The sequence below is a fragment of the Megalobrama amblycephala genome, linkage group LG10 (assembly GCF_018812025.1).
Source record: "Megalobrama amblycephala isolate DHTTF-2021 linkage group LG10, ASM1881202v1, whole genome shotgun sequence".
NCBI classification, from domain to species: Eukaryota; Metazoa; Chordata; class Actinopteri; order Cypriniformes; family Xenocyprididae; genus Megalobrama; species Megalobrama amblycephala.
In genome coordinates, this window is record NC_063053.1 from 33,051,335 (window position 1) to 33,064,804 (window position 13,470).

General features: G+C 36.6%; 1 protein-coding gene across 5 annotated transcripts in view; it reads left to right on the plus strand.

The window, feature by feature from the left end:
* pde10a (phosphodiesterase 10A) overlaps window positions 1-13,470 on the plus strand; it is a 145,718-nt gene that overhangs the window by 27,909 nt on the left and 104,339 nt on the right. The window contains exon 1 of one of the 5 annotated variants that reach the window (XM_048205810.1): window positions 3,200-3,977. The exons of the other annotated variants lie outside the window; for them this stretch is intronic. Within the exon in view, the coding sequence (XP_048061767.1) occupies window positions 3,914-3,977 (64 nt within the window). The 5' untranslated portion in view covers window positions 3,200-3,913. Of the gene's footprint in view, window positions 1-3,199; window positions 3,978-13,470 lie in introns of those variants that run through there. 5 annotated transcript variants of the gene reach the window in all.

Genomic DNA, 13,470 nt, shown 5'->3' on the forward strand with positions numbered 1-13,470 from the left:
CTTAGGTTTTGATGGTTAACCAATTAGCCTATAAAATAAAATTTTTTGAAAACCGCCAAACTGATCCCGAACCAGCCCAAATTTTACAGCCCAAATACATTTTTCCCCGCACAATCGAATTCAAAACCATCCAATCTGGCAACACTCTTGTATTGTAAGTTGCTGGCTGCAGTTCACTTAAAGGATTAGTCCACTTTTAATACACTTTTCCTGATAAATTTACTCACCCCCATGTCATCCAAGATGTTCATGTCTTTCTTTCATCAGTCGAAAAGAAATTAAGGTTTTTGAGGAAACCATTCCAGGATTTTTCTCCATATAGTGGATTTCAATGGCTACCAACAGGTTGAAGGTCCAAATTGCAGTTTCAGTGCAGCTTCAAAGGGCTTTAAACGATACCAGACGAGGAATAAGGGTCTTATCTAGCGAAATGATCGGTCATTTAAAAAAAAAAAAATACAACCGTTTATGCTTTATAAACAAAAGAACGCCTTGAACATACTTTCCGTTTCCGCATTCTTCATAATGCTTACGCTGAATGTCCTACGCCTTCCTTATTCTACTTATGGAACGAACGCAGCGCCAGTTTAGTTTTTTTCCGTAAGTTGAATAGGGAAGGCGTAGAACATTCAGCGTAAGTGTTATGAAGAATGCGGAAACAGAAAATACGTTCAAGGCGATATTTTGTTTATAAAGCATAAACGGTTGTATTTTTTTTTAAATGACCAATCGTTTCGCTAGATAAGACCCTTATTCCTCGTCTGGTATCGTTTAAAGCCCTTTGAAGCTACACTGAAACTGACATTTGGACCTTCAACCCATTGGTAGCCATTGAAATCCACTATATGGAGAAAAAATCCTGGAATATTTGCCTTCATTTCTTTTCGACTGACGAAAGAAAGACACAAACATCTTGGATGACATGGGGGTGAGTAAATTTATCAGGAAAAGTGTATTCAAAAGTGGACTAATCCTTTAATGACCACCGGTTTTGCTAATAACAAGGGTTTCTGAATTCTACATATAGCCCCTTTAAATGGAATGAAAGATAGATGAATGTACTGCACGTTAGCTTGCTTATTGTGCCCAAGAGCTTGATCTATGTAAGTTCACGTGTCATACTAACAAGAAACTATGCTTCTAACCACAGGACGAGAGCTGTAATTCCAATCACACAAGTTTACGATGCTGTTTGCGAATGCTCGTTGGAACTATGGTTTTGAGAAAGACCGAATCATTGATTTATGTTGGTAACGACAGAACTTGCGACCACAGTTAGCTAATGATTGGGAAACTCACCCCTGGATGGTTGGCCAGTCACAGATCAATCATCAGATTGCAAATGAGCATGTTACTGTATTCCATCCCACAGTGACTTCAAAAAGACATTCAGTTCTTGCAGACTTGTTATGAACTTGGGAGAACTCCATGAGAAACTGCTCCAGTGATGTTCACACTGATATACAATCCGGAAAGCAACCGAAAAGCAATGAATTGTTTAAACAGGAGTCACATTACAAAAACACTCAAACTGTGTTCTCAAACTAGTTTCTCTAATGTTTTAAACAAATTAACTGCAAGTCTTATAGATTAACCATGTCTGACCATGCACTTATTTTCTCCACTGACTCAAAAGTCTGAGTGCTCAGTCACCAGATGAAGAAATATTTCTAAGTTTTGGAAAGTGTGGGGCCCAACAGACGTCAATGGGACGTCAAAATGATACAGGAAATCCTTTGAATAAACCTCAGGGTAAAAAAGGATTTTGGTAAAGAAACCCAACTCCTGTAATAATTACAAAGAACTGAGCTGCAAACTTGTGCACACCATACTGAAGCAACAAACTGAAACTTATCAAAGATGAAGGCGAAAGTGCATTATTGACTTAAAATGATTTAAACAATACTAGTGAAAACAGATGTTGTATCATTATTTAATTTTTGCATGGCAAATGGAAACCAGTTTTATTCCGGTGTATACTGGTTGTTGTCATATTTTAGCATAGTTATCTTAAATGTTTGTTCTTTCGGTCTGAAGCACTTAAAGCTACACATCTTCAGGTGCTACAGAATAAAACAGCATTTATGAGATGCTTTATCTATATAGTGTGTATATTCAAAAGGCTATTAAACCATGATGGAGTTTAATTATTATTAGTGCTGTATTTGACATTGTGTTGGCTGTGATAAATTTGGACAATATAAGGCTAATGATCATACTTAACTGTGCACTATGACTTCACACAAAAATGTAATGTAAACAAAAACAAACAAAAAATGTAAACACAGAAATCACATAAGTACATAAAACCAAATAAAATATAATGTAGTATGATTATAGGCCAAGGGCGAAATTATTTTAATACAGTAACATTTAATTGTAAATGTATTTAAAAACTGGATAAAAAATGAAATAAAACTCAATCTTTTTTTTCTATTTTTATATAACACTGATTTAACCACTTCCCTGATTGTTGTCCTGGCCTATTTTTGGTTTTCCCTTTACTGTCTTTGTTTTATGAATGTATGCTCTATTAGCTAATATTATATTGAATGGGTCAGCATACAAAATAGAATCTTATGCTTAAATGCTTATTTAACACATGGTCTGAATTTGCTAGACTGAATTATAGTGTTAGGAATTACGCAGGAAAATAACGCATTGAATTAAACATGATTTTGAAGTAGAAAGACTAAAATAGTATTTTCTTGTAAAACAAACTTTAAAATCATGTGTTCTGCATCTCAAAATCGCATACTATCACGTAAAAATGAAAGTTTTGCTCTTTTCAGATCCACAGTACTACAAGCTTTTTACATTGTTTTCATTGTAATGTTGTTTTAAAAAAAATAATACTATATCTGAGGGTACAGTGGTCATTTCGTAGTTTATATATTTATGCAAATATACATTTTTTTTTTGAGTGGAAAAACGTCGTTTCTGCAAGAGTAGTTTGTTATTAGTAGGCCTAAGCTGTACCAAAACGAAAAACTGATTTGTCCTCAACCCACAAAACACACACACACACGAGTGCGCGCTCTCTCTCTCACACACACGCTCTCTCTCTCTCTCTCTCTCTTTCTCTCTCTTTCTCTTTCTCTTTCTCTTTCTCTCTCTCTCACACGCTCTCTCTCTCTCTCTCTCATACACACACACAAACACACACACAGAATCATTGACGCGTGCTGACGTCAGAGCGCGTCAGTCCGCAGCAGCAAACAGTTGATTTCCCCAGTTCTGCTGTCTGCCTCGTCGCAATATATGCACTCGTTTATGGCTCCTGACAGCGTGATTTTTACGCACAAACAGTATTACGCGTATTAAAATACTCACTGTGACTGTGAGATCTAGAAGCTAAAGAAACAAATCCGAACTGTATGTACCCGAAATGCACCAACATGTCTTTATCGCGAAGAATGGCCTCTAGTGGAAGGTAGCACTTATAAACACCCATTTGTCCTTACACACTGCTTTCATATTAATTCCCCAACGTCCTGCCTCGACACTATAACATAAGAAGATGTCCAACCCTGAGAAATGACGCCCCCATTCCCCCCCGAGCAGTGGGAAAACACTACAGCAGTCCGGAGCAGAGCAGTTGCGCCAGAGTGCGGCGCAGCCGGGGAGGAGATACGCGAACGCCGCCGCTCTCAGTGCCGTTCTCCGGCTCCACTCGATTCTTGGCTTCATTTTTCAACATTATACTAGGAGGAGAGGACCGGGCGCGTCTACATACTGGACATAGATACATCAGTGCGCGTAAAACACAGCGTTCTATAGCGTCTTTTAGATTTGACGCGCTTTGATGTCATCCGGTGTTTCAGGGTCGGATCGTTTCATTTATAGCAGCGGGTCGACATTAATCTAGACGCATATCATATCAAGAGTTATCATTACTCGCTTGCGGTCAGACATGGAAGATGGTCCGCCTTCCACAAGCTGTTTCCGAAGATTTACGGACTGTTTCCTTGGCTCAAGTAGGTATAATTATTGTTTTTCTTGCGATCTAAGGGTGTTGTAAAATGTAACGTTTTTGTTGCGCTCTTGCACTGCGTTGCAGCTGCATACTGGGAAACTTTTGGTTTGCTTTATTTTCCAACGTGAAGTTTGGGTGCCAATATTTGCGCAACGGCTGCAAGATATAGCGTGAATGATTATGTCCATTACAGTAAGTTATTTGGATGTTGTCTGTCATCACCTGTTATTTGTGTTTATATTAAGTTTTGTGTGTGTGTGTGTGTGTGTGTGTGTGTGTGCAATAGCTGGGTGGGGACATGCATACATGTGAGAGAGGGTAATGTCTCTTCCTTTGAATTAAGTGTGGCAGTAAACTTGTTTTTGTGATTTCCTCTTTCATTTAAAATGCACAGAGAGGATACACAAGACAAGACACAAGTCAACTGTTGTCTACTGGAATGTTAATTAACCAGTGTCATTTTTTTGGAGTAATCTAATGCAGGACAAGCCGAGAAATGCAGAGACTAAAAAGTGGACCTGTTTTTAAAAATTACCTGTTGTAATTAATTTAGCCCTTGATTATTTTCACATGCAGAGAAATTATTGGAATTATTTTCCACAGTGCATAACAGCTCAAAGTGTGTGCAGGACAACAGATGTTGTTGTGGTGAACTCCTCTGAAGAATATCATGACAGAATTAGTATTGAACCAATTGACATGAGAGCACAGCGTAAGCTGTGTGAGGTGGTACTATGACAGACAGGTAAGCAACAATGTCATAGACTTTGCTGAGGTTATAGTACCTTGAAATGAACTGCCTGCTTATGATGTTTTCTCATAGGCAAGATTTATTTCTTTGCAGTCTCAGAGGATACGTACAAAATGCATACTATTCGTACTTTAGAGCATGTTCCTGCAAGTAACAACAGACATAAAAGGCCAGAATAATTTCTCTTATGGTACGGGATTTACTTTACATGTAGTGTGATGACTTAGCCACAGGCCATTTTTTGCATCAAAAATCTGTTTATATTAATTATTCATGTTATTAGTATTTATAAAAGTGAATCACTCAGTTTGCCATTTGAGCTGTTTTGTGAAGAGGTGTTTCTCTTGGCTAAGGAGATTTCTCCATTATTGATGGAGATTGATACATTACCCTATTTTTATGAGGTAAATGGTTTTTTAAAAAAGGTGTAAAGATGAAGGGTAAAAGGTGGTTATTTAGGGAGTGTATCAGCATATTTCCACTTATTGAATTTTAGTGCTACTGAAAAATTAGTTATTAAACTAAGACCTTTTTTTAATACGAAAAACTGGTTGCTTTAGGATCTAGGTTTCTTAATTGTAAATCAAGTGTTGCTAATCTTCTTGAATTTAACAAAATTGTTTAGTGTACAAAAGTAATTAAAAAACACATTGAACTCAATGCCACCTTAAACTGCGCAGGCTTATCAATATGCAGAAGTATTAACAAGACTTTTTGGAACGCCTTTATTTTAGTTAATAATATGTCTTATGAATTACAATGGGTCCGTGCTGTCGGCAGATGATAATTCGCAGCACATAACACATTGTGGTCTGCACAAACCATGTTTATCCACGCTGTAAGTGAAGCAGTATTTAATATAGTCCGGGTCATATTTTCCTTCACTCTGTGTAACTTCTTTCAAGCATGTCATGCAACGTACAGTATCTGCCTGATTTGACTAGATTGCAAGTGAGAGAATAATTTGCATCAAAATATTGTATTGATTTTGATTGGACGCTTGGCCTTTGACACCAGCAACAAAAGATCCGGAAATCCTATTTATTTTGCTATGCTAACTATATAGGCAATTTAGTTTTATTATCAGTTTCTCTACTCATTTTTATGAGCGCGTTTGTTTCTATTAGACAGGATAGTCTAGACCAGCAGGAAGGTGGAGGGAGAGAAAGGGGGATGAGACTGGGACATGACACAGGCTGCATAATTTAGCTGCTTAACTAAATGTTAATGGAGAATCCCAGCAAAGCATTCTCAATCAGCAATAATAGAATGTAAAGACTATATAAAAAAAATATATTATTATTATACATTAGTGTTATTGCAATATGTGGTAAGACTCCAGGAGTAAGAGCAGTGTGGTAGTGAAGATGTTTGGCGTGTTGAAGTGAGCTTGCGGCTGGTGTGTCATTGCATCTCTCAGAGACAGTGCTGAGTCTGGGCTTCCTGCTGCTGTCTGCAAGGCTGCTGATATCAGCAGATCACCACACGTAAACAATGGAAATTCAGCATTGATTTCTACTTAACATATTTTGGCATATGTAGTTTTTTTATTGAAATTTTGAATTTGTGGATTCTTATAAGTCTCATGAAATCACATAAACTGATATTAGAATTAATCATGAACTAACAATGATTACTAACAATGAATGCTAACAATAACCAACAATGAACAATACATTTGTTATTTATTGATCTTTATTTAATGTTAGTTAATAAAAATACAACTCTTCATTGTTTGTTCATGTTAGCTCAGGTCCATTAAATAATATTAACAGATACAACTTTTGATTTTAATCATGTATTAATAAACATTGACATTTATAAATGTTTTAGAAGTGTTTTTCGTTGTTAGTTAATGTTAACTAATGTAGTTAACTTATGTTAACAAATAGAACCTTATTGTAAAGTGTTACCAATGAATCTGAATGAGAGAATAGAATATAATGAGTGATTTCTTTTAAATGAAATAGTCAGAAATACTTACAAATCAGTCTTGAGTGCATTATTTATCAGTTTTTTTTTTTTTTTTTTTTTTTTTTAATAGGATGCCTGCATTATATCCAAAATCATTTTATTACCAAGTGCATAGTAACATATTAAATATTGTTACAGTCATATTTTCCGTGTGTTGGTAGTCAAACTCCAGCTCTGACTGCATCACGGGAAAAAATGCAAACAACACTTTTGTGCTACTGTGCTGAGGAAACATACACTTATGACACATGTATCCGAAAACAAAGCTGAAGAGGCAGAGGGGAAGGAACAGTGCTGAAATGGTCTTTCGTGACATTTGAATTCTCTGCTGTAATGCGATCTCATGCATAATACAGTGCAGTGATTGGATTAAAACAGTTCATTCTCATGAATAAATGCAGAGAAAAGCTCAGAAACTGATGATGTAGATGCGTACTTGTAGCCAATCACCACTCTAGATTAACGCGTATACTTTTCGTGACGTTGGTTCAATTTTGCTTTTTTAACCGGAAGAACGAAATACTATGAAAAACTAAAAAAATAACCGCTTTTCTCTTAATAATAAATAGAATCGAGTGCTATTGTTGTTTTCGTTAATGTGCAAACTGTACATATCTGTTAGCATCTCAAAAAATGTGTTTTAGGGTTTCATGACCCTTTAAATAATGGGCTGAATGAAGCCAAACTAACACAACGCATGTTATTTAATTTGGATCCAAATTTAATTTGAAAGTATGTACTAAGATGTCATCTCACAGATTAGATCTGGAAAAAGTTGTTCAGTCTTACGACAGCTTTTTTATCAGAATGTCTGGGACAAGTCATGTTACCGGTGGTGTGGTGTTGTTTTATATCAGCTCTGCCATAGTGTGTGTGATGGACCTCTCCACAGAGGCCGTTTTTGAGGCTACTCCAGGTCAACACTAATATGATCTGACAGGCCATCTACAGAGTGCTTAACTCAATGAAGAACACTGCATTGTCATGCAGGAAACGCTCATCGAAGACACTTCCTCCCCCAGCTGGATGTCATTTAATCATCCCGGTGAATTCCCTCCTCAAATGGCCTTTCACTACGTACGAGTCAATGAAACTGCCTCACGTGATGTACATTCAGCACTCTTCCAGACATACAAAATGGCAAGACGCACTTTTGAAAATCTCATTAAAAGGCCAAAAAAGCCAGTGGACAATTGAACAATTTCAAAGTTTTCAAATGTATCTTTCTTGATTTACTGTATGGAGGCAGCAAGGCATTAACATGTTTGTGAAATGTCCTGTCTACTGTCCTGCCTTCATCAATCATTTGAAGGCCGTAGATGTGTTCTTGCTGCCTAAGATATCCCACTATCTTATTCATGCTGTTCGCTGTTTGGTGGAAAAAAGAATAAAAATGGTGTATGATGTAGCAGTTGAAAACTAAATTCCTTTTTTTTGCTTCCACTTCTACTGCAAAATAAACATTGTAAACATTACATATTTGTTTGGCTATGTATAAAGCTTGCTTGAATTAGTTTTATCATTAGAACAACACATTAGATCATTATACGTGGAATTGGAAATTTTCAGGACATGCCTTCATTCACAAACAATGCCACTGACTTCAGTTTTGGCATATCCAAAAGCACATTAGTCATGGCATATATTGGCATGCGGGTGATGCAAGTTTGTGTCTGTCCTGTGCGCTTGTAGTGTACTTCAAAATTTAAAAGTATACTTAAAAAAAAAAAATCTGTACTTGCAGATAATACTTAGGTACACTTTTAAAAACTCAATTTTGTAATGATGTCAAATTACAAGTTTTACTTTAATGTACATTTTAAATCATGGTTTGAAAAAGTACACTGTATGTATGTATACCAAATCAAAAATTATTCACATTTTTTCGATTTTTGTTATCATTTTACTAGTGGGTGCAGGACACTATAGTTCATTTATGTAAGTGGGATAGCAAAATAAAGTAAACTGAAATATTATACCCAAAAATTCTTCATGTGGACTACCAGTAAAATTGATAAAAACTTGGAACCAAAAATTATTTTGACACTTTGACCTGACCATGTTTTGCTTAAGTGTTATGTGACATAATTAAGATTAATTTATTCTGACACAGTTTCACGCTGAGATCTTGCCATATTTTATTAGCATTTTTTAACTATAGTGAATAAACTGTAATAATGAATTAAATGTTCAAGGTGTCTGAATACATTTTGGTTTGACTGTATGTATATACAGGTGCCGGTCATATAATTAGAATATCATCAAAAAGTTGATTTATTTCACTAATTCCATTCAAAAAGTGAAACTTGTATATTATATTCATTCATTACACACAGACTGATATATTTCAAATGTTTATTTCTTTTAACTTTGATGATTATAATTGACAACTAAGGAAAGTCCCAAATTCAGTATCTCAGAAAATTAGAATATTGTGAAAAGGTTCAATATTGAAGACACCTGATGCCACACTCTAATCAGCTAATTAACTCAAAACACCTGCAAAGGCCTTTAAATGGTCTCTCAGTCTAGTTCTGTAGGCTACACAATCATGGGGAAGACTGCTGACTTGACAGTTGTCCAAAAGACGACCATTGACACCTTGCACAAGGAGGGCAAGACACAAAAGGTCATTGCAAAAGAGGCTGGCTGTTCACAGAGCTCTGTGTCCAAGCACATTAATAGAGAGGCAAAGGTAAGGAAAAGATGTGGTAGAAAAAAGTGTACAAGCAATAGGGATAACCGCACCCTGGAGACGATTGTGAAACAAAACCCATTCAAAAATGTGGGGGAGATTCACAAAGAGTGGACTGCAGCTGGAGTCAGTGCTTCAAGAACCACTACGCACAGACTTATGCAAGAAATGGGCTTCAGCTGTCGCATTCCTTGTGTCAAGCCACTCTAGAACAACAAACAGTGTCAGAAGCGTCTCGCCTGGGCTAAAAAAAAGGACTGGACTGCTGCTGAATGGTCCAAAGTTATGTTCTCTGATGAAAGTAAATTTTGCATTTCCTTTGGAAATCAGGGTCCCAGAGTCTGGAGGAAGAGAGGAGAGGCACACAATCCACGTTGCTTGAGGTCCAGTGTAAAGTTTCCACAGTCAGTGATGGTTTGGGGTGCCATGTCATCTACTGGTGTTGGTCCACTGTGTTTTCTGAGGTCCAAGGTCAACGCAGCCGTATACCAGGAAGTTTTAGAGCACTTCATGCTTCCTGCTGCTGACCAACTTTATGGAGATGCAGATTTCATTTTCCAACAGGACTTGGCACCTGCCAAAGCTACCAGTACCTGGTTTAAGGACCATGGTATCCCTGTTCTTAATTGGCCAGCAAACTCACCTGACCTTATCCCCATAGAAAATCTATGGGGTATTGTGAAGAGGAAGATGCGATATGCCAGACCCAACAATGCAGAAGAGCTGAAGGCCACTATCAGAGCAACCTGGGCTCTCATAACACCTGAGCAGTGCCACAGACTGATCGACTCCATGCCACGCCGCATTGCTGCAGTAATTCAGGCAAAAGGAGCCCCAACTAAGTATTGAGTACTGTACATGCTCATACTTTTCATGTTCATACTTTTCAGTTGGCCAAGATTTCTAAAAATACTTTCTTTGTATTGGTCTTAAGTAATATTCTAATTTTCTGAGATACTGGAATTTGGGATTTTCCTTAGTTGTCAGTTATAATCATCAAAATTAAAAGAAATAAACATTTGAAATATATCAGTCTGTGTGTAATGAATGAATATAATATACAAGTTTCACTTTTTGAATGGAATTAGTGAAATAAATCAACTTTTTGATGATATTCTAATTATATGACCAGCACCTGTATATGTATATGTATATGTATATGTATATATATATATATATATATATATATATATATATATATATATATATATATATATATATATATATATATATATATATATATATATATATATATATATATTTTTTTTTTTTCAGTGGAAATTACATCAAAGTATATTTCATAAATGCTTGTCAGGACATTTATAGTGTACTTTAGCTGTATTCCGAAGACAAAAGATATAATTATGCAATACTTAAGTCCTTCTTAAAGGGGTTAAAAAAACACTCTTAAGTTCAACTAATTGAATTTATATATGCACTTAAACTAATTTGGTAACACTTTATAATAAGGTTTTATTAGTTAACTACTTAGTTGATATGAACTAAGAATGAACAATCCTTGCGCATGTTCTTTTAAAGTATATTATTTCCATAATAAATACTCTTTTCTAAAGTGTATTTCTTTTTCTCAAGGGAATACAAGTTCATGAATTCAAATGCCTCTAGCTACGCAAGCTCGATTTTGTAAGTTGCTGCATTCCGAAATGTGTCACTTTGCAATTCATAATGCAATGCAAGTACGAGTAGCATTCTTTTTCTCAGTGCCACAAGGGCCACTAAGCGATCAGTAGTGTTAACCAGGGGCGTTTCTAGACCCTTTTTACTGGGGGTTAAGACACTTTTTACCTCGCTGTGCTCCTCCTCCTTCACTTTTCCCCATGGAATTCTCGACATGCAGTCAGTTAGACAATTATTCATAATACGGCATTGTATCTGAGGCTAATGCTTATTGCTGTTGTAATGAGTAGTATGTGATTTTGTATTATTTAGTTGAATGAGAACATGTTGTTGTCCAGATCTAGTTTACTTGTCATAGATTTGTTTGATAACATTAGCTTGTTGAAGAGTGCTTGCTTATCTCTTCTAATTTGGCATTGTTAGTGGCTTGATTTAGGCATCATCAGTTAAAGTTTTTTTTTTTTTTTTTTTTTTTCTTTCATTGTCATCACCCAAACAGTAACCAGTTTTGATACCTAAAACAGTTCACCAAAGCAATTTTAGCAAAGCCTTTTACAGTAAATTAAAATGATCTACTTAAATTAATATTTCAGCTACATTATGATGACAGTAGAAGAACTTTTGAAATGTGGAAAACTAAGGAGTCTCATTTGATAGACTCGTGGTTCATCATATAAAGTTTCCATGGGATGAGTACACTCTCTGTTACTCAGCACCCTGTTCTTCTGATGATGTCAGTTGACACTGAACTCCAGAGCTCCTTTATGACCTTGTGTTAGGGTACTCCAAAAGCAGATTGTGAGTCTGCTGTTCTCATCAGAGCTTTCCTTTGGTCCCACTGCTCTGCTGGAAACAGGAATTCTCCAGATGTGGCGGGTAAAAATCGGCATCTTTGGCCTCCTGCGAGAGCAGCGCTGTCAGATCAAACACTCATCCCCCATCGCTTGAACAGAGGCATACAGGAAGTACGGATGAGAATCGTGAGAAATTTAACAATTCTGCTTCTGATTCCACTTAAAGATGCAATAAGCAATTTCTGAGAAACACTGTTGATATTTGAAATCAGATGGGCTTCTTTTAAATTGTTGCCGTGGGTTGATCCAGTTCTGCATTAGAATCAATTGTCATTTCCCAACCCCTATATTCACTGAATCCTGTTTTATATATTTCTCATACTGTACAGTGTGCATACATTATATTCATACCCCTAACCCTAAATATTAAAGTTCCCTGAAAACAGCGTCTTGTCGACAAAACGAACCAAACTCTTACTGTCTCAGCTACAATTACAGTGCTTGAGGGCGGGTCAAAGTAGATGTTGTTCACGGGCAGCCAGTGAAGACCATAGGCAGGCATTATGCAAGTTTGTTACATTGTTATGTAGGTATGTAACAGGAAGTGAGACTGGAATTGCTGACGACTCTCGTTTTTTTTTTTTTTTTTTTTTTTTTTTTAGGAGACAACTTTATTTGTCATGCATTTTGATCTTTAAAACTTTGCAGACCTTTTACATTCACAAACATATATATTACACATGGCATGAAAGGTCATATTCGAAACCGCATAATAAGGGCATTTTAAAGTCTGGCATGTAACTTATCTCGCACTATTTGTGCTACAGACATGAGCGAACAGTATTTATATAATTTTTTACCTCTAATACACCACTATGTCCAACTACATTCAGCACTCGATTCGTAAGGTCTGATCGCGCTCTGACAGCGGCAGTGATGTCTAGCACTCATTGAAGTATAAGCGCGAGACATCACTGCCGTTGTCAGAGCGCGGTCAGGCCTCACTAAGCGAGTGATGAACGGAGTTGGACATAGTGGTGTTTTAGAGGTAAAAAATTATATAAATACTGTTCGGTTTCTCGCACAGACCGATCGTTTCGTGTCTTAGGACATCAATGTGTCGTCACGAGCCGCAGGGTTTAATTTGGACTTGTCTATGGAAGTGTTTTAGACTCTTATCGTTCGAGTTCCCGTCCACTCTTATTATTTGACTGACAGACGGCAACGGCAACGTTAAAAATCAGCATTTGTGTTCAACTGAAGAAACAAAGTCACCTACATCTTGGATGCGCTGGGGGTAAGCAGATAAACATCAAATTTTCATTTTTGGGTGAACTATCCCTTTAATACATGGACAAAAATTGTGTGATACTCATTAAAGGGATAGTTCATCCCATGGTTTACTCACCCTCAAGCCATCCTAGGTGGATATGACTATCTTCTTTCAGACGAACACAATCAGAGATATTTTTAAAAATATCCTTAGTCCTCCAAGGTTTATAATGGTTGTGAATGGCTGCCCAGATTTTGAAGACCCAAAAAAAAAAAAAATGCATCCGTCCATAAAAAAATGAATCCATACGACTCCAGGGGGTTAATAAAGGCCTTCTGAAGCGAATCAATGCGTTTGTGTCAGACAAAT